This window comes from Pogona vitticeps, chromosome 1 (assembly GCF_051106095.1).
Source record: "Pogona vitticeps strain Pit_001003342236 chromosome 1, PviZW2.1, whole genome shotgun sequence".
Taxonomy (NCBI): Eukaryota; Metazoa; Chordata; class Lepidosauria; order Squamata; family Agamidae; genus Pogona; species Pogona vitticeps.
In genome coordinates, this window is record NC_135783.1 from 148,794,967 (window position 1) to 148,815,761 (window position 20,795).

General features: G+C 40.7%; 1 protein-coding gene across 3 annotated transcripts; it reads left to right on the plus strand.

The window, feature by feature from the left end:
- The first annotated feature begins 770 nt into the window (after positions 1–770).
- On the plus strand, positions 771–20,218 carry LOC110078958 (GDNF-inducible zinc finger protein 1). Of its 3 annotated transcripts, none has more exons than XM_020793655.3 (6): positions 771–901; positions 3,435–4,810; positions 13,446–13,540; positions 14,251–14,418; positions 14,984–15,141; positions 16,017–20,218. In XM_020793655.3, the coding sequence occupies exons 2-6, from the start codon at positions 3,453–3,455 to the stop codon at positions 16,374–16,376; spliced, it is 2,139 nt and encodes a 712-aa protein (XP_020649314.3). In that variant the 5' UTR covers positions 771–901; positions 3,435–3,452; the 3' UTR covers positions 16,377–20,218. The 3 variants fall into 3 exon arrangements, with proteins under 3 accessions (XP_020649314.3, XP_078242601.1, XP_072859044.2); XM_078386475.1 differs by lacking the exon at positions 771–901 and adding an exon at positions 2,530–2,551; XM_073002943.2 differs by lacking the exon at positions 771–901 and adding an exon at positions 2,642–2,660.
- The last annotated feature ends 577 nt before the right edge of the window (positions 20,219–20,795 follow it).

Genomic DNA, 20,795 nt, shown 5'->3' on the forward strand with positions numbered 1-20,795 from the left:
CTGCACTCCATGGAGCTGAAGAAATGGGCAGACCGTCCACGCAAAGCTGACGCTGTAATAACTCTTTTCATCTCAAAGGTGACAGACAAGCCTGTCCCATTTAGTTGCAACAAATGAAGATGGTGACTCGCATGAAAACACCTCCTGAGAGTTTGCCATCGCAGACCATGGTGGGCAAGAGTGACCTCTAGACCACCTTAGCCCACAGGAGCGCCAGCCAAATGTCGGGGATCATGGGAACTGCAGTCCAATAGCGGGAGGAAGTCAGACAGTTATGCATCCCTCTGATGCGGTACTGTACTGTACCTCTCTATATGGTGAAGATTTAGAAGAGATGCCCGTGTTAGTCTGTGCAAGCCTTCCAGGCAAAACCCACAGGAATAATAATAATAATAATAATAATAATAATAATAATAATAATAATAATAATAATAATAATAATAATAATAATAATAATAATAATAATAATAATAATAATAATAATTATTATTATTATTATTATTATTATTATTATTATTATTATTATTATTATTATAATTATTATTATTATTATTATTATTATTATTTAAATTAGAAAAAACTTTTAAAAACTTGGACAAAAAGACAAAATCCCGTAGCTCCTTAGAGACTAGATGTTCTCCAGCGAACACTCTTAAGAGGAAACACCAAAAGAAACATCGCCTCCTTTCTTCTGACTCGTTGAGTCTGCTTTCCCTTCCGCTTTTTCCTCCTCCCCCCCGCTAACGCATGACGCCATAATAGTGCGTCGGACATGATTGGCTGCCAGAGGCGGCGGCGGCGGAGGGGCACTAGCCCCCTCCCCGCAGCCGTTGACGGATGTGGAAGTCACGAGGGCCTTCCGCCTTGAGGCTGCGCGGTTGGCCGGATGTGGGGTTGCCCGGTGAGTACGGAGGGGGGGCGGGTTCACACGGGTCCTGGGGCCTTGCTGGAGGGGAAGCGGGTTTCTGCTTTCCAAGCGGGGAGGAGAACAAAGACCCTCCTCCCTGCTTATGGGGAGCGAAGTCCTGCCGCTTTTAACTGGAGAGTGGAGGGGTATTGGCGGCGTTGGGGTTTGTTACCCCAGTAACATGGCGGGGCGGGGAGGAAACCTGAGGGAGGAGGGGAAAGGGCTGGTCCCCTGCGGTCTGGTGAGAGGTCTTCCCTCAACAGGTGCTGAGGCAAACTGCCCTCGGCCCGGTCAGAGCGGCCCTTCCGGAGGGAGAGCCATCCTCAAGTGTGGACGGGGGGGTCCCACGGTGGACCCACTTCCCTCCCCGGTCTTATGGACTGAAACGTATACCAAGAAGGAAGGAGTGGACGAAAGGCAAAGGGGTCGAGAGTGAAGGTCACCAGAGAGAGTAGGAGCACAGAGACGTGGAAATAGGCTGCACGATGCTGTACTGCCTCCCCCTGCCACGTCTGGGCTCAGAAGTGTTCGTGAAAGGAAGAAGGGGGCGACTGGGCTGTTTCCCATTATTTGGGGTGCCTACGGAAGGCAGCAATCCGTTGCTGGTGGGCTGCAAAATCCCAATAAAAGAGAAATTTAAATTCTCATAACAGTTCCCCTTTATCGCTCTCTGTACCTGACAGTGGATCCAGAGAAGGGTCATTGGTCATGGCTGGGAAGAAAAGATCCTCAGTTCTTCTGATCGTTAATCAGGGAACCCACACTTGGTGGTTGAAACCCACTGTGATTCTTCTGTAGACCCTTCTACAAAAAGCCTGATAGAGTAGCTGCTGCCCTTGGGGTAGTTCTTGACAGGAGGAGCCTGATGGGGCTGGTCTCTCACCAGACCTGAGTGAGTGGGTCTTCAGAAACAGTGGAGTTGCAGCAAGGGATGGAAGAAGCCATTTTGGGCTACATTCATCTCTCACAGAGTTTGCAAACCAAACAAGTAGAGTAAGAAGGCATTAAATTTGAACAAAGACGGGACCCTTGTGATGAGGCAGTTAATGGGAGCCCACAAGTAAGGTGTTTGAACAAAAGGGAACAAGCTAGATAGTGAGCTGAAAAATGGTCTTGGGGAAAAGAATGGGTGGCTGGAAGAGGCAGAGTATTGAAGAAAAGCAGTACACAAAGATGTAGTATAGTAGAAGAAAGCTATGTATGTAGAGGAATTGGAGACAAATGACCATTGGCCTAAGCAGAGGCAGAAAGAGACCTCGGAAACTAAGCAAGAGTAAATTCAAGGAGTAGATTGCTAATCCAGCAACCTGCTGCTGCTGGGAAGTCCACAAGCATGACATGAGGGCAATTGTCTCCTGTTGCATTCCCCAGTTGCTAGCTGTCAGATGCATACTGCCTGTATGTTTATATATAAGGCAGCGTGTAGCCACTGCAGTTTAAAAAAAAATCTGAAAAAAAGGAATCCCTGTTCATAGCTTAAGAAAGGGAGGTTTGGGTATTGTAGACAGCAGTGGGGGAGAATTGGAAAGAACTTTGGAATTTGCAGAACTGTGGATGAAGAAGGCAGTGGGTCTGCCATTCCTGTGCTGGCTTGATCTCAGACTGAAATGGAAATCTAAAACAGCCAGGCAACCAGATATCAAAGTATTGATTAAAGAAATGCCTTGATTAATATTCTTGCATTTTTCATCATACAGTGCTGTGAGAGGAGAGACAGTACCCAGTATGTGAAATGAGACGCAGACTCATAAATGTGGGTGTGTGGGAGAGGGTAACTCTTGATCTTTGAGTTTTGGTGGAGCAGCAAGAAGAAAAACTGAATTCTTGTCACACTTTTTGCTTTTCCCAAGTCTAAAGCAAGTTACAGACCCCCACCAGCACTGTACGAAAGGACAACCCAGAGTATCTCATCAAACAGATGAGGTGAAATGTGGTGGGCTGTCCTTTTGCACAGTGGGACAACAGTTTTTAGTGTTTTTCCTTAAGATACATCCTTTGTCCTTTAGATACTAGATAAAGAAAACTTTATTTTCCCAAGCCTCTTAATCTTTCTGTTTCTTTTAAATCCATTTTAGCCCTTACACTTTATTTTCCAGTCTTCATATTTTTGATATTTAGAAGGGAACTTCTTTTGATGCTGCTTTGCATGTCTTATTACTGTTGTTGTTGGCGATTTTAAATGATAGTTTCTATTCTATAATTTTCCCAAGAACTGTTATTGGGTGATCTGTAAATATAAAAAAATCAATGAATAAATAGCATCCTTCCCTTTCCCCCCAAATTCTTTGTGCATATCAGAGGATGGGGGATGGAATGTCAGTTGAAGTTACAATTAAATGGTTGATTAAGCATCTGAAATGTCTAGATTGGTTCTATTAAAGGGAAGAGCAAGACTACACAGGCTAATCCACAGTAATAAGCAGAGTCTTGAACACCTTACAGAGAAACACTACTTTGGTTATTAAAAGCACTCTTTTTGGTGTCATTTCCCTGACAAACAATTAATATGTTATGATGCTTTTCACAGTTGTTGTAAAGAAAGAAGATGGAAAGTAATGCTGTCCTTTTGGAATCTAAATCCTCACCAATCAACCTCCTGAATGAAATGCACCAGCTGCGTCTCCTTGGCCACCTCTGTGATGTAACTGTGAGTGTGGAATATCAAGGTGTCAGAGCAGAGTTTGTTGCTCACAAAGCTGTGTTGGCAGCAACCAGCAAGTTTTTTAAAGAGGTGTTCCTTAATGAAAAAAATATAGATGGACCAAGGACAAATATATTGTTAAATGAAGTCCAAGTAGCTGACTTTGCATCATTTCTTGAGTTTGTCTATACTGCTAGGGTAGAGATAGAAGAAGATCGAGTGCAGCGTATGCTGGAAATAGCTGAGAAACTAAAGTGCTTGGATTTGTCTGAAACATGCTTTCAACTAAAGAAGCAAATGCTTGAATCAGTGTTGTTGGAGTTACAGAATTTTTCTGAGTCACAGGATGCTGAAGAGGACAGTGTTGCCCAGCCAAGCAGTTTAGTTGAGCCAAATGCAGTTGTTGAAACACAAAGTGACAATACAAACTCACTCTTAAATTCTCCTCCTGAAAGGCCCAGGGATGGAGAGAGCCTTGAAGTTCCCACAGCTAAATTAAAGGAAAAGTTAGATAAGAAAAAAGAAGCCCTGAAGACACCCTGTGCCAAAATCAGGCGAGCTAGTGGAAGACTGGCTGGCAGGAAAGTATTTGTGGAAATACCCAAGAAAAAGTACACAAGACGCCTGCGAGAACAACAGAAGTATGCAGAGGCTGTTGCTGAAGAGACGAGGCTCTCCAAAAACCACACCCTTCATGAGGAAGGAGGAGAGGAAGAGGGGGAGGGGGAGGAGAAAGAACAAATGGCAAACAGTATGAAGCCTGAACACAAAGAGTGTGATAGCACTGATGAACTGGAAGAAACTGTGAATAAATCTGAGGAGGACAAAAAGAATCGTGGTGGCAACTTTACATGCAGCACCTGTGAGAGAGAATTCCTGTATGAGAAGAGCTTTCTGAAACACATAAAGCACAGCCATGGGATTGCTGCTGAAATTATATACCGTTGCGAAACCTGCGGCCAGACATTTGCCAACCGGTGCAACCTCAAAAGCCACCAACGCCACGTCCACAGCAGTGAGCGTCACTTCCCTTGTGAGCTCTGTGGTAAGAAGTTCAAGAGGAAGAAGGACGTCAAGCGGCACATTCTGCAGGTTCATGAGGGTGGTGGGGAGCGTCATCACTGCCTACAGTGTGGAAAGGGTTTGAGCTCCAAAACGGCCTTGAGGCTTCATGAAAGGACACATACAGGCGACAAGCCTTATGGGTGCACAGAGTGTGAGGCTAAGTTTTCTCAGCCTTCGGCACTTAAAACACACATGAGGTATGAACAGACTTAACTGGCCTTATTAGCTAAATTTCTGGGCAAAAAAGGTAAAGTCTCACACAGCAGTTCATCAGTGGTCTAAAGCTGGGTTGGAGACTGCATTATAACATTTTCAATAGTGTGTAGTCTATATTCTTAAGAGAAAAGGTGGGTGCTCCTGTGCAGACCACACCTAAAATACAGTCTCACATTTTCGTAAGTTTACCTTAGAATAGGTTGGAGTAAATGTAGGCCTTTGCCAAAGAATTGGGTAAGAGGAGAGACCTGATCTTAACAATTTTAGAGTGACAACCTTATAAGTAACCTTCAAAATGTCTTCAAACAATCCAGTGATAGTTGACTTTGCAATCTAATTTGGGTAGAACATAATGCATATAAAATTATGGATCCTAAAAAATGACACCCAATATAGTGCTATCCTAATTTAATGGGAAACAGAAAGCTTTGACATCAGAAATTGGCTAAAAGCTACTTTTTATTATTTTTACAAATGCAGATTTTAGTAACACATTATGTGCCAGAAAATCGGATCTTAAACCTTAGTCAAGAAATTACCTGGATCCCACCATGAATGCTTTCAGGGGTTTTCACCGTCAGTAGTACAAATAACTACCGAGCTCTAATGTTTAGTAGCATTAATTGGAATAACGGAGAAGGTAGTAGGGTCACATTAACTGTAGTCCACTCATGTCCAAACTAGATCATTAGAGAGAAGAGTGGCAGATGAAGGCTCTTCCACTTACAATGAAGCCTGTGCTATGTAAGCTGGTACAAAAACTCATAAAATCCTAACATCATGGAGTATAATTTCATAAAATCATAAAAAAGTGAAGTTGGAAGGGGCCTACAAGGCCATCAATTCCAACCCCCTGCTCAATGCAGGAATACAATCAAAGCTTATTTGCCAGCTGATTATCTAAGTTTTTCTTGAATGCCTCCAGTGTTGGAGCACTCAACAACTCCTGAGGTAACTGGTTCCACTGTCGTACTGCTCTAACAGGATGTTTTTCCTGATATTCAACTGAAATCTGGCTTCCTTTAACTTGAGCCCATTGTTGCGTGTCCTGTACTCTGGGATGATCGAGAACAGACCTTGTTCCTCCTCTGTATGAAAAGTGTTCTCATATCACCCCTTGTTCCTCCTCTATTTGAAAAATGTTCTCATATCACCCCTCAATCTTCTTTTCTCAAGTCTAAACATGCCCAATTCTTTCAGCCTTTCTTCATAAGGCTTGGTTTCCAGCCCCCTGGTCATCCTTGTCACCCTCCTCTGAACTTGTCACCCTCCTCTTAATTTATTAGCATCCTTCTTGAGGTGTGGTGTGCAGAACTGGACACAGTACTAAAGGTGAGGCCTAACCAGTGCTGAATAGAGGGGGACTAGCACCTCATGGGATTTGGAAACTGTACTTCTATTAATGCAGCCTAAAATAGCATTAGCCTTTTTTTTGTAGCCACATCACACTTTTGGCTCATATTTAGCTTGTGATCTACGGCAATTCCAAGATCCTTCTCACTCATAGTTTTGCTGAGCCAGGTATCCCCCATCTTTTAACTGTGCAGTTAGTTTCTTTTTCCAAGGTGCAGTACTTTGCACTTATCCCTGCTGAACTTCATTCTGTTGCTTTCAGCCCAGTGCTCCATCCTATCAAGGTCATTTTGAATTTTGTTTCTGTCTTCTAGGGTATTAGTTATTCTGCCCAATTTTGTATCATCTGCAAATTTGAAAAGCATTCCCTGCACTCCCTCATCCAAGTTATTAATAAAAATATTGAAGTGCACTGGGCCCAGGACTGAGCCTTGGGGTACCCCACTTGTTACCTCCTCCCAGTTAGAGAAGGACCCATTAATCATCACCCTCCGAGTATGATTCTGTAGCCAGTTGTTTATCCACCTGACACTTGATCTATGCACACCTAGTTAGCTTGCTAATGTAGTGATAATGAAACTTAAAGAAAGGCTAATGGTTTAGGTGATCACAGGTAATTAAGAAAGCAATTAGTTTTAGAGAGAGAACCAAGAAATCAATCTACACAGATGTCCGCCAGCGGAGTCTCAAGGTCACGCCCCCCCAGAACTCCCTTTATTAACCTTAACAAGCTTACAGATTGTTGATAGTATACAGATAGGGTACTGTTACCTAATGCCAATTAGGATTGGCTGGAGAGAGCCTTTGAAGTTATGCTCTGAATCTATGGGAAAGAGGAAGAATGGGCAGCCGCCCTCCCTCATCAGAAGCAGCTGCATGTGCTAGGAGAGTGTGCTCTTTGCGACAACAGATAACAGCAACCTTGGAGGGAGGGTTCCCACAGCTAATCAGGATATCATGGGGCACTTTGTCCAAAGCTTTGCTGGAATCGAAATATACTATGTCTACAGCATTCCCTCTATCTATCAGGGAGGTTACCTGATCAAAAAACAAGATCAAATGAGTTTGGCAGGATTTGTTCTTGACAAATCCGTGTTGACTTCTAGTTATTACTGCATTGTTTTCTAGGTGCTTGCACAATGACTGCTTTACGATCTGTTCCAGAATTTTGCCTGGGATTGATGTCAGGCTGACTGGCCTGTAGTTCCCAGGTTCCTCTTTTTTGCCCTTTCTGAAGATAGGGACAACACTGGCCCTCCTCCAGTCCTCCAGCACCTCTCCCGTTTCCCATGATTTAAAGAAAATAATGGATAGTGGTTCTGAAAGTTCTTCAGCCAGTTCTTCAGTACTCTCAGATGCAGTTCATCCGGCCCTGGAGATTTGAACTCGTTCAAGATGGTAAGGTATTCCTTGACTATTTGTTTATCAGTCTCCAGCTGCAATCCTGCCCCCCCCCCCGCACTTCCAATTTGTTTGGAAGTTCGTCTGTCTTACGGGAAAGGACTGAACTAAAATAGGAATTGGGCACCTCTGCTTTTTCTTTTTTCTCTGTTATCATTTTTCCATCTCCATTGCGGAGCTGTGCCACTATGTCTTTTGTTTGTCTTTTGCTACTCACATACCTGAAGAGTGGTTTTTTATTGCTGTTAGTGACTCTAGCTAACCTCAGCTCATTCTCAGCTTTTGCCCTCCTGATGCCATCCCTCCATTTCCTTGCTACTTGTCTGTACTCTTCCTTGGGGGCCTGGCCTCCTTTCCACTTCCTGTACATGGCTTCTTTGGTTTTTAGGTCCTCCCTGAGTTTTTTGTGAAGCCACACTGGCCTTTTCTGCCACCTCCCCCCCCCTTTTTTTGTCTTGTTGGAATTGTTTGTAGTTGTGTCTTTAGAATTTCTATTTTTAGAAGCTCTCACCTTTCTTGGACTTCTTTTCCTGTTAGGATCTCCTGCCTTGGGACCTTACTTATCTTTGTTCTGAAATTATTAAAATTGGCTTTTTAAAAATCTAGCAGACCTGTGTGGCTACACTCTGTTTTCATTTCCTTTGAAATCAAAAATTCTAGAAGGACATAGTCATTCTTGCCTAGAGTTCCCCTTACTGCCACTTTCCCCACCAAGTTGTCTTTGTTGGTCAGAATCAAGTCAAGGATTGCAAGTCCTCTAGTTTCTTTCTCCAGCTTTTGTAGAAAATGATCAGCCACACAAGCCAGGAATTTTTTTGGAAGGGCCATACTTGGCAGAATTTGCCTCCCAACGTATGTCTGGATAATTGAAATCTACATCACTGTCATGTCTCTTTGAAACCCCTGCAGTTTGTTTTACTTCCTCTCTTTGATTGGGCAGTCGGTAGTAGACTCCAACTACCAAGTTCCTTTTGTTTTTTGCTCCAGCTAGATTGATCCAGATGCTCTCAATGGGACAGCCACTCCCCTCCTGTATTTCTGTGCAGGAATGTGTATTTTTGACATATATTGCAAATCCACCTCCTTTTTGTGTTCTTTTCGATTAGTTTATATCCCTCAGTTGCTGTATTCCAGTCATGGGAGTCATCCCACTAAGTTTCAGTTATTCCTATCAAGTCATACTTACCCTCTTGAATTAAAATTTCCAGTTCTTCTTGTTTGTTTCTCATACTCCTGGCATTTGTATACAGACACCGGAGATTGTGTGAGTTGTGCCCTGTTTGTCTTTGTACATTTTTATGAATATTATGATTATGATTTTTGTTATACAGTGGGGTCTTGACTTAAGAACGGCTTGAGTTAAGAACATTTTGACTTAAGAACCACTCTCATAGGAAAATCTTGACTTGACTTGACTTACATACTTAGATTTGAGTTAAGAACTAAAAAAAAACCACATGGGAGGCAGGGAAAGTGCAAAATTTGAACTTTCAGTTTATTTATTTATTTATTTATTTATTTATTTATTTATTTATTTATTTAATTTATACCCTGCCTATCTGGTCGGTGAGGACCAACAGTTAACTGTTGGCCAGTGAAAAGGGTGCCTGTTTGCTTCCTCACTCCTCCCAGCATTTAGAGAGTGGATTGGGAGACAGTCTTCAGACTGCCTGGTACTGTACTGCCTGGACTGTATTTTCCCTGCCTTCCCTGAACCTTTCTTGACCTAAGAAAAAAAGAAACAATATATCCCCCTCTAGTGGTCGAAGGCAGAATAGCAGCTTCCCATTAGTTTCTATGGACGGAAAAGAGCAGATACGGATCAAATGGTTTTCAATGCATTCCTATGGGAAATGAAGATTTGACCTGAGAACTTTTTGACTTGAGAACCACCTTCCAATACGGATTAAGTTCTCAAGTCAAGACCCCACTGTATTTATTATTGTGATTATTATTGTTTATGATATTATTGTTGCCCTTTTGATCAGTTTGGTCCATTCGTCTTATTGTGTGTAAGGCTTCATCTACCCGTAACTCTGTGCTTGCGTCTCTCTCCGCCTTCCAATTCAGTTTAAAGCCCTCCTGATGAAGTTCTTCATGCTGTGAGCAAACACATTCTTCCCGGTCCTTGTTAGATGCAAACCGTCTCTTGCAAGCAGTCCTTCTTCCAGGAAGCTTAGCCCATGGTCCCAAAAAAACAAATCCCTCTTGTCAACACCACCTTTGTAGCCAGCCATTCACCCAGAAGATCTTCCTTTCTCTTTTGATTCCTCTTCTGAGCACCAGTAGGATGGAAGAAAAAACTATCTGGGCCCCAAAGTCCTTGAATTTCCTTCCCAAAGCTTCAAAGTCAGATACAGTTTCCTGGTATCTCCTCTTGGCTGTGTCGTTTGTTCCCATGTGGACAAGAAGAAAGGGATATGTATCTGGTGGTTTTATGAATGATGCCATCCTTCCATCACATCCCTTATCCGTCCTCCAGGGAGACTGCATACTTGGCAAGTCCATGGATCCTCCCGGCAAATTTCAGTCTCAGTTCCACATAGCAGGGAGTCCCCTACTACAACTACTCTCCTCTTCTTTTTGTAGGGTGTGGGTTCACCTACTGTATTCTGCTGCACTTCAGCCCTATTCATGTCCTCCTGTGGAGTCTCCTCTGCATCCTGTCCGACAGACTCTTCTTCAGATAACTAAAAGCGGTTTTGTAGTTTCACTGGGAAAGAGTGTCTTCTCCTCTTGCTCCGAACTGTGATTCTTTTCCATGGTGGTTCCTCCACTATGTTTGTAGTCTCTCCAGCATTTTTCTCCACTACAGTGTTTTGGTTTTCTTCCATTAGCAGTGTCCCCTTTGCCAGCTGCTGCTGCTCAAGAGTTCTATCAATGTAGGCTTCATCTTCCCTTATAGCCTTGAGTGTGGCTACTCGCTGCTCCAGGTCTCTGACTTTCTCTTCTAACAGTGCCACCTGTTTACACTTGTTACATTTATACAGCATTTTGCATTCAGGAAGAAAGACAAACATAGCACAAACTTTGCAGGTAACCACAATTGAGTGGTTGTTTGGGGCCTCCCCCGGTGAACTCTGTAGGCTTCAGAAAAGAGGACTTGTAAGCTTCACTGTTTTGACAGGGAAAAAAGGGCAAACTCAGTCTTGAGAGAGATTGATAAAGGGACTGAACAGCAAATAGGATAATGTCATTATGATGCAACCACAATTTGAATGCTTTATAGTGATGAGCTGTAAGAGGGTAAAATAGATGTGGGAAATGGCTAGCAATAGTCAGAGGTTTCCAGTCAGATTGACACAGTTGCACTGAGGGAAGTGAAGCTTTAATTTCCCATGTCATTTGGACCCTCAGGTGCCTCTATTTACCCTAGCCTTTTCTGGGGTGCAGGATTAGATTTGTGTAGCGGAACAGGGTTAAACTGTCTCTTTAGGGTCTCTGCTCTAATTTGATTCAGCGCCTCCCATTTGTTTAATAAACATTTATTTTAAAATAAAAATGGAGAAATTGTGCAGTCAACCATATTATTTCAAAATGTGTTCCGTTGACATGACTGAGTGCTCCGCCATACCAAATTATTAAAAATCCTATGCATAGAAAATGGGCATCTCTTCTTGGTATTTCATCTATGCAGAAGGGATGTGGGTGTTGGGAGCCCCCTCCTGCAGACTAAAGTAAAATAATCCAAGCTCAGATCAACGCATACAATGAGAATTAGGCTGGCAGAAGGCATATTTTATGCAAGGCATAATAATGTAATTGAATACCACAGGATATAGTGGTAGTTTCTAGCACATGTAAAAGGAGTCAGGCCCACCCTTTACGAGTTTCTCTTCTCAGGAAAGATTTATGCTTTTGATTATTGAATGCTGCAGTCAAGTGGGACAGATAATGTTGTTGTATCTTGTGCCTTTCCAGAGATATTTGGTATCTGTGGGAGATGGAATGTTGAGTTTTAAGTATTATTGGGGTGATCCAACATGGCAGTTCCTACTTTTTCATAATGTTTCAACTTTATGAAGCAGGTGTGTAGTTGCAGAAATTAACCAAATAGGTGCATTCATTTGGATGTCCAACATTGTTTTATGTGTTACCTAAGCACAGGAAGTAGCAGAATTTCACATTTCTAGAAATGAAACTTCAGGGAAAAACCATCAGTAAGCATTTACATGATACTATTGTGAGACTGGAGTCTTTGAAAGTTACTGGGTCCCCTTCCAAACAAACATTCATATATTTGATAGACATTCAGATCTGTGGTTATTGGAAGTAAGAGCTTCTTAACACTCATTATTGTGTGTGAGGAGGAGAGAAGATGGGGTGGAGCACATGGTACTCAGGAAGAGCCTAGATGTCTTCACATTCTGCTAAGTGATGGGTTAGCATAGCAGTCATTTGCTCCTTAGTAGAATGGACTAATGTTAATTCCACCCATGGGTCTGGGAAGACTGCAAAGTGCTTGGGTCTCCAGCATGACATAGCTGTGCACCTCCTGGTTTCAAACCCATGGCTACAGAGAACATTAGAATGACGCACATCAATTTCTGTGTCTTCAAAGGCAACACATTTGTTCTATTAGTATGAAAGTATTCCTCCAGAGAATCTGAGGTCCCACTAAGGAGCTTTCACAATTTCCATACTACTGACAGAGTTGGTAGCATGTAAAACAGGCAAAAAAACTGGGTCATTCTCTGTGAGTCTTCTTTTGGGCTAATATGTTGCTTGAAGTGTTTCAGGTGATAAAGGGGTAGTTTGTATAAATCATGGAAAAGAAGGGCTTTATGGGGCACCACACAAGTTCATTAAGTTCATTTCTCATTTCAGATGTTTATGGTGAAATCCAAAATTGATTTAGAAGGGAGAAGTGGCAGTTCAGCACATTGTTAGTTGACATTATTCGGTAATAAACGTCTGGTGGTATACTATGGAAGATTCTGATTTGGGCTTCTAAAGGGAGGATGATTCCTAGTTTACCTATTTGACATTTTGAACAAATCTGCCTCTTGTTTGCTATGCCAGAGATAGCAACCATTGTAAGAGCAGTGTTTGGTCCCAGCAGAAGAAATGGGTCATGCAGGTAAGACCCCTTGGGGATTTATTTTATATGTAGTGGTATTTTTCAATTTGAGGGAATAAAAAAATTAAATGCTCCATGATTTCCAGAAGCAAAGTATTATGCCTCATTTTTTAATACAGAAATACTGGTGATCCATAAAACAATGTTGGATTTTTTTCCCTTGAAGGTGATGGCTGAGGGTTCCTGTTCACTGGAAGGAACCACATTACTAATCTGGCTGATCTAATATGGGTACTGTTTTACACACAACAAAATAAATAATATATGTTTATCTGATAATTAAGACATTGTAATGGTAGTTTTGATTAACTCAGCTAATATTAATGTTTTGGTTATCTCTCTATCACAAATTGCTCTAGATGATTGTTGGGGTGTTTGGTCCAAGAGACTGGAAGTTGGGAGGATGTTGAACTACATATTTTATTAGACTAGCTGCATCTAGCCAGCATTAGGAGTATATTTTTGTTAGGAACAGTTTGAATCTTTACCGTACAATTTGAATCATGTTAATTTGATTATTGCCTCACCTACATCTGAATCAGTGTATTTGCAAAAGACTCCATGCATATTTGGACTGGGAACATCATGCCAAGGCAGATCCTGTGCATTATCATTTTGGGCCACACTGAGGTACTGGAGCTCATGACATACATTCTGTCACTGTGTTGGTAATCATGAGAGTGACCCTGGCTAATGTGTTTTAAGTGCCAGTCACTAGTGCCTGCATATCAAAGACAAGGAGCTAGGGCTACACTTAACTTTGATTTGTATTATCATTTCAGAATCCATACTGGTGAAAAGCCTTTTGTTTGTAGTGATTGTGGAGCAAGATTCACACAGAATCACATGCTTATATATCATAAAAGATGCCATACAGGTATGAGAATCATTTTGCTTTCTGTGCACTCAGTTTTTTTAATTAAGTGTCTGATTTCTTTTGTGTAAGGCCCTGTTGATCCAAAAGAGTAAGTAACTTTTTGGTATTAATATGTTGCAAGTAAGTGAACCCATGTATGGGCAGTCAAAGTGAAAAATAAAAGTTAAACGATTTGCAGACTGATAGCTGTCTAGTCTGATTCTTTGTAGTCAGCGGCTGCAGTTATATGATACACTGCAACCCAGAGAACCATGGGTGGTTAATAATTTCAAGCAGCATTCAGTTGGTTTAGAAGAGCTACATGGTATTTGATGTAGGCAACACAAGCTCAACTTGCCACATATACCTTCCAGAGCTCTGTTGCTCTTGGTTTACTCATAGAATCCAGAGAAGTTCAGCATTCTGTTTTCAAAAATTATTTTAGTTATTAAAGTCCAAAATACAATACATCTTGTGGACTCTGTTACCTTGGATTAGTGCAGTAGCTGCAACTTCCCACCTTCCCTTTATTTGACCACTAATGCTGGTTAAGTGGCTCATTGGGGCAGGGAGCATAAATGCTGAAAATTGAAAGTGTTTAAATTGATAAATTCTGTCCTAAATTCTGGTTTTTGGTTGTTGTTTTTTTTGCTGTCGTAATTGCTTGTTGCTCTTATTTGTGGCTTTGAAAAAAAATGTTTTTTTCATTTCTCTTTTCCCATGTGATGTAGGGGAACGGCCTTTTATGTGTGAAACCTGTGGGAAAAGCTTTGCCTCCAAGGAGTATTTGAAACACCATAATCGAATCCACACTGGGTCTAAGCCATTTAAATGTGAAGTTTGCTTTCGGACATTTGCACAAAGGAATTCATTGTATCAGCACATTAAAGTTCATACAGGTAGGGAGAAAAATATCACACTGGGTGGAAGTCTGGCTTTAAAGCTTTTTGAGAACTGTAAGATGTGCTATCCTAAAATGTTGCTGTTTCTTATAATCCTAAATGTTTGGCTCCTTTGGTCATTCTGTGGACATTGTTATTAAATATGTGGCAAAAGAGGACTATAGAAGATTATAAGCTTGAGCAGCTCTAGACTAATGCATTTTTGTCAATTCTTTCTTCACTAGGAGGCTACCTGATGCTTTTTTTCTCATAAACACGTGTGCATATCTTGCTTCTATGCCTGCAGATTAGTGTGGGAATATTTTAGAGAAAAAGTATAAGCCGTCAGAGGCACTTTTATAAATATCAGTCCAGTCCTGTATTAAATTGGCAAAGCTCTACTGAAATTACTGACATAATTCCCGCTGACATACTGATTGTATTTTAAGATTGACCAGTCTCAAAGTGTAATTTGTGACAGCTCTTGAAGATTCTATTTAGTTGTTTCTTGGTTGCTATCAAAGTCATCATCCCTCTTGTATGCAGTCAAAACCCAATAGTAATTATATGCTTTGGGTTACAGGTGAGCGTCCGTACTGTTGTGATCAGTGTGGTAAACAGTTCACCCAGCTCAATGCCTTGCAGCGCCATCATAGGATTCACACAGGGGAAAAACCATTCATGTGCAATGCTTGTGGTCGGACATTTACTGACAAATCAACTCTTCGGAGACACACCTCGGTAGGGAGATGTACTTTTTTTACTTCCTAGCAGCACTTGTCAATGATATACTTTAGAGCATTCTGTAAACCACATAATACTGTATAGCATAGCTGCCATCTGAGTTAGAATTATGGCTATTGATTAACTGGTTGGTTTATGGAAACAGGAAGAGATATTCTTCAGAGAATCCTAGCTGAGGGGCTTTCCAATTCTCTGCATTTAACAAGTTCTGTGGGATTGAATACATGATTGTGAACTGTTACAAGAGCAGGGATTGAATGCTGCAGTAATTTAGACCCCTGTTCATTGTGTGCCATTGTGGAAGAAAACTCAGATTCTTCTTTGATTCAATAATGAAAATAAAGTATAACTGTAGGCTTGTCTACCTTACCTGTGTGTATGAGGTTGCTTTATATGTTTGCTGTATGGCTGGATTTCATTTCCTCTATAATCATTGTAAAAGATGGGAAGGATTCTTCCCTTTATTATATTTACATTTTAATTGCTCTAGTCTCTGTTTTTATATGCAGGTTTTAAGCTGTCTAAGAACAAATGTAGGTTGTTGAAGCTAGATCCTTTACTGCTGAATATAAACTTTTCAAGGGTGTTGAGCCTGTGGCTAATGAAAATTGAGTTATCCTAACTTTTGCTAAGGCCTTTCTGATTTTCGTGCATGCTTTGTTGGGGAAGTCACCTATAGCAGAGCTGCTAAACAGCCAGGTGGACTGCTTCCATGTGCAAGAATTCCCAGCTGAGACCTCTGTGTGGAATTGTCATTGTATTGGGTTCCATTAATTAGCCAGCAGGTTAAGAATCTGTGCTGTGGAATGTAGTCAGGGCCAATGAAGAATTTTGCATGTGTGGACTTGTCGACTATGTTTGGATTTTTTCAGATTCACGATAAGAACACACCATGGAAGTCTTTTCTTGTAGTTGTTGAAGGTGCTTCCAAGAATGATGAGGATCAGAAGACAGAGCTTCCTGATGAAGACTATGATATGGCTCATTCCAAAATATCAGAGAAGCTTCTACCCTTCTCAGAAAATGGTCACTATCAAACTCTGACAACTGTCCAAGGAAACATGACAGCTCTGCAGGAAAATGGATCCCCATCAATAACTGATGGCAAATTGACAGTCACCGCAGGGTCCCAAGAAGCTGCTATACCTCCATCATTGCATAATCTCACAGTGTTGCACACCCAGACAGACTCACTTCAGCCACCCCTTCACACCTTGGTGAATATGGAATAGCATCATTCACTAAGAACATCATTTGAACCAAGGATAAACTGTCTAATACTGTTCATCCTGACACCACCCAGGAACTGAAAACAAAGTAAAAAATAATGCTTATTATGGTAGGTGGTCTCCATCTCTCACCAAAATAGTACTTCTGAAATTGTCTCTTAACTGAAGAATTCAAATCTTTTCATCCCATTTGGTAAAGTGCAGCCTATTCTTTCTGTCATGTTATACCAGTGTCATTTTAAAGTAAATTTCAGATTATGGTTAGTGGAAGGGAAATGAAGCATTGCTGCTGTTTTAATCCAAATATCTCCTTACCATTCTCTTGGCAGAAGACTCTATTTGGCTATAGTTTTTCAGTAGCTCTTTTGAAAGAACAGCTGTGCTTTTTGGTTTTTTTTAATCTTTTGATCAATTATTTCGCAGTGCATGTGAATAAATGTAAAATATAACATGACAATCTCTGACCCTTTTAGATAATCTGGCCTACGATTTTCATCAATTCCATCCTGCCTGGTCATTGACTTGTGGTAATCCAGAACACTTGCAGGGACAGACAATCCATACTACTACTTAGGATGTAGTGTTTAATGAAATTTATACGTAGAAGTTTGTGGCTTCTTTTGTTACAAAAAGGAAAAATAAGTGTGGGGAAAGAGCCACTTACTAAACAAACAGTATAAGAGGTCTGACACTGCTTTTGTGTGTGGAAAAGAAGAAATAGAATGTGTCCCTCTGCCAGCAGAGCAGCATCTACTAGTAGAACAGGTGTTTCTTTACTTCTGAATTTACACTGAGATCTGCTGTGGAAAGATGGGGAAATGATCTGTAGGAGTTTTGGAGGACCAGGGTGGAGAGGATTCAAGGGGAGTATTGAAAAAGAAACATCTGTTGCATTACTGGAAGTCTTTCAGCATGTTGTCTTTCATGCCAGCTTTGCAGAAGTAACAAAATTGTATCCTATTCCATCAGTTTATGCTCTGCCAGATTGATTGTTCTAAGCAATTTGAAGCTGATTTCAGATTAGTATTGCTTAATTTGGTTCAGAATTTTACAGGGATTTCAGTTTTTATTCTATGGTTGAGCCCAAGATATTGGGCATTCTGCAAGCCTGCTGTCTTGCCTTTCTTCTCTCTTCCCTGCAGTCAATTAATAATCTCAGCTGTCTATACTGTAAACTCCTCATAGCCATGTCTTTACCGTCTGTCATAGGTTTATTCTCCATATCCTCCAACAGCAAAAAGGCTGTTCACAAAGTATTGCACTTCTAAATTGTCTTTCATTCCCCCAAAGGGCCTTAGTAGAGTTTCCCAATCTCTTCTGATCCCAGTGCCGTACTTGTGGGTGTTGTGTATTTGTCCATAGGATATAGCATTCTACAGTTTAAATTTCCTTAGCTGCATATTGCTAAAACAGATTGCTCCAAAATATTGAATATAGTTTTCTCAAGTGAGAGGCTGCATATCTTGCTGTAAGTTATTCATTGTGATCATCAAGGTTCCCTCTAAGCTGGGTGGGCACCTGTGCCCAACTCTTTTCCTGCTCCGTGTGACAATCGCATTAGGTTTCAGTCACGACAGAATCCTGTGGGGCGGCGGAAAATTAGAGGGGTACATTGATATATTTTTTTAAAGTCTTGTCAACTCCTCTCTAGTGGTTTTTGTTAACATTTTGTGTCACAAATGATAAAATATTCTTGTAGTTTATGATGGTGATCCAACACTTTGTGGTAAGTACTCCTATTGATATGTATTTGCCTTTTTTTAACCAAAGCTACACATTCTGTTGCACAATTAACATTACAACCAGATGTCATTGTAACAGCCACCAGCCATTTAAAAGGGAGAGTTGTTTAGATCTCCAACGTACTTGTCTAAAGGTTTTATAGAATATATTTCAGAAAAGTTGTTTCATCAATGCCTTCAGTGTTAACAGCTGGAGAACAAATCCATGCAGTATAACTGCCAACATTTAAGGAAAAAACAAGTCTCTTGATTTTTCTTCATCGTAGGAGTTGTGGAGGCAACAGGTTGCTTTGCTTTTGCTTTTAAAAAAATCAATATTGTGCCTTTTCATTTTTAAATTCAGGAAAAAATAAGTGCCATACCGCAAACATTTCAATCTGACATTCCATTGATTTCCCTCAAGACTTGAAACTCCTGATTTAAGTGTTGGGAATAATCCTAATGTATGAGTTTTTTCTGGGCCCTTGTGGTACTGGCAGCACTCAAAATGAAGTATTGCCTGTAAGAGCAAGTGGGATCTGGTTTCAGGTGTTCTTTTTAGCCAGTAATAGACCCATGTGTACAGCTTCTTTTAACAGTATTCTAGATGTTCTATAAAACAAAGAATGTTAAATGCTTCTGAAATCAAGTGCAACTGCTTACGTTGCTCTTTCTTGCAACTTGGACTTAACAATTATACTGTTTTTTCTGCTTACTTTCACTGGGTTGTATGAAGCAAAGACCACTGTTGGAATAGATTTTCCCTTCTACTACACTCCCATATGCTCTTCAGCTTTGCTTCAGAGAACTGTGGGAACATTTGGAACAGATGGGGGGAGGCTATGGGGGTTCTGCAGAGAAGAGGAAGTGTTGTAGGAGTGCAGGATATCACACACTCTTTTGATGCACTTGTGCACTAATGAAGCATGAGTTTAATGAAGCATTTGATGTTATGTGGGGGATCTTCCCCCCACTCGCTTCTGACTTCTATGATTACCCTGCATCTGTTTCTAATCACTTTCAGGGATACAGAAGCATATGACAAAGTATTCTTATTACAACAGAAGATGGCTAAAATCTTGTTGGGAATAACTAGGCCTGCAGAAGGTTGATGATGTCACTAACAAGAGATTTTCAATAATTAAAGACTTGCCCTTTTTCTCCCAGTTTTCTGATTTGCACATAATCTCTTTGTGTGGAAGCAGTGGGGGCCATAGGAAGTCTTTAACTGTTGAAAAATTCTGCCTGTTGGTAATATCTGGTGTTGTCAATTTTCGGTAATGAAAAACTTCATCTTTCCATCCTGCATCCCCAAGATGATATGAGTTATTTGCAAGTAAGAAAAGCCATGGGAAAGAACATAAAATCTTTCATTACCAACATCTTCTGGTTATGCCATCACCCTTCCATAGCTGTAGTTAACACCAATATGATTTCAGTTGATTATTGTTTCACAACAGCAAATTATCTTCTCAAGATATTGGTGGATTCAGTTATTAGTACAGTGTGCTTTAGGTAATTTCTCCTTCAAGGTTGTTTTATTTCTTGAAATTTTGTTAAACGTATGGTTTGGATTAACTAGCCAGGCAAAGTCAGCCACAACAGTGTGGTCCTCCAGATGTTTGTGGCTATGCATCTCAAAAGTCTTCACCATTGGCTATGCTGGCTAGGGTTTATGTGATTTGCAATCCAGCATCTGGAGAGCCATATGACCTTCATTTCTGCTCCACATTTCTCCCCATTTTTAAAATCTATTTGAATCAAAGTCACTTGTGGGAGGCAGGAGGAACATGAAAATTAAAGCAATAACAAATCAATTCAATTAGTTATTTTTTGTAAATCCCTTATTAAAAGCATGTTAATTTTATTCCCTGTTTAATTCACTATAAAAGGAGTCCTTTTAGAAAAACTACCAAGAGGTTATATTTACATATTTATTTTGTAAGCCACATGTTCTTTTTTGGCTATTGAATTTTAATGACCAATTGCTAAGAATTTGTAGTAAATATTTGAATCCTTATGTTAGTACCTATAAATAGGGATTTTTATTTTATACTGTATCAACATGTGAAGATGGATTAACTTGTATGAATTGATAAGCCTAATTAAAAGAAATTGAAATAATGCCGTTCTTTTTGTAAATGGGTTGCTTGGAGAAACCTTTGTAACATCTGCCCTGCTAATATATTCCTTATTTCCATGTCAGCATCTATTTTATAGCTCGGGGGGGTGTGAAACTTTGGTTTAATAGCCAGGGGTTGCAATGTAGGGTAGAACTCTAGCCAACCTGTAAACTCTTTGACATACCCATCTCTGCTGCATACAGTCGTACTGCAAATTACCAGACCAACCTTTTGTTTGAGCTATATAATAGTCAGCCTAAAACTGATGCAGTTACAAACTAGGTCTACATTGATCAGCATTAGGTTCACAATTATTGGAAAATAAAATGGGAAGCCCAGTACTAGCAGTGTGATCGAAGAGTCAGATCCTCTTCTTTAAATATCTAGACTGGTTCATACTGGACTTTCCCCACCACCACCACCATCTTTAATCCAAGAAGGAAGGTTTTACATTGCCTCTCCTGTTAAAAAAAAAGGGGGGGGGGGTAAAGTATGTGGCAGCCTGGAATGGTGGCAGTGCTGTTATGGCTGATAAAGACATACTGTAGGCTGAATTTCCACCACTAAACACTTATTTC

Coding starts and splice junctions, on each gene's coding strand:
- LOC110078958 (XM_020793655.3), top strand. CDS start 3,453: ATGGAAAGTAATGCTGTCCTTTTGGAATCTAAATCCTCACCAATCAAC. Junction 4,811..13,445: donor GCACTTAAAACACACATGAG/GTATGAACAGAC, acceptor TTATCATTTCAG/AATCCATACTGGTGAAAAGC. Junction 13,541..14,250: donor TCATAAAAGATGCCATACAG/GTATGAGAATCA, acceptor CATGTGATGTAG/GGGAACGGCCTTTTATGTGT.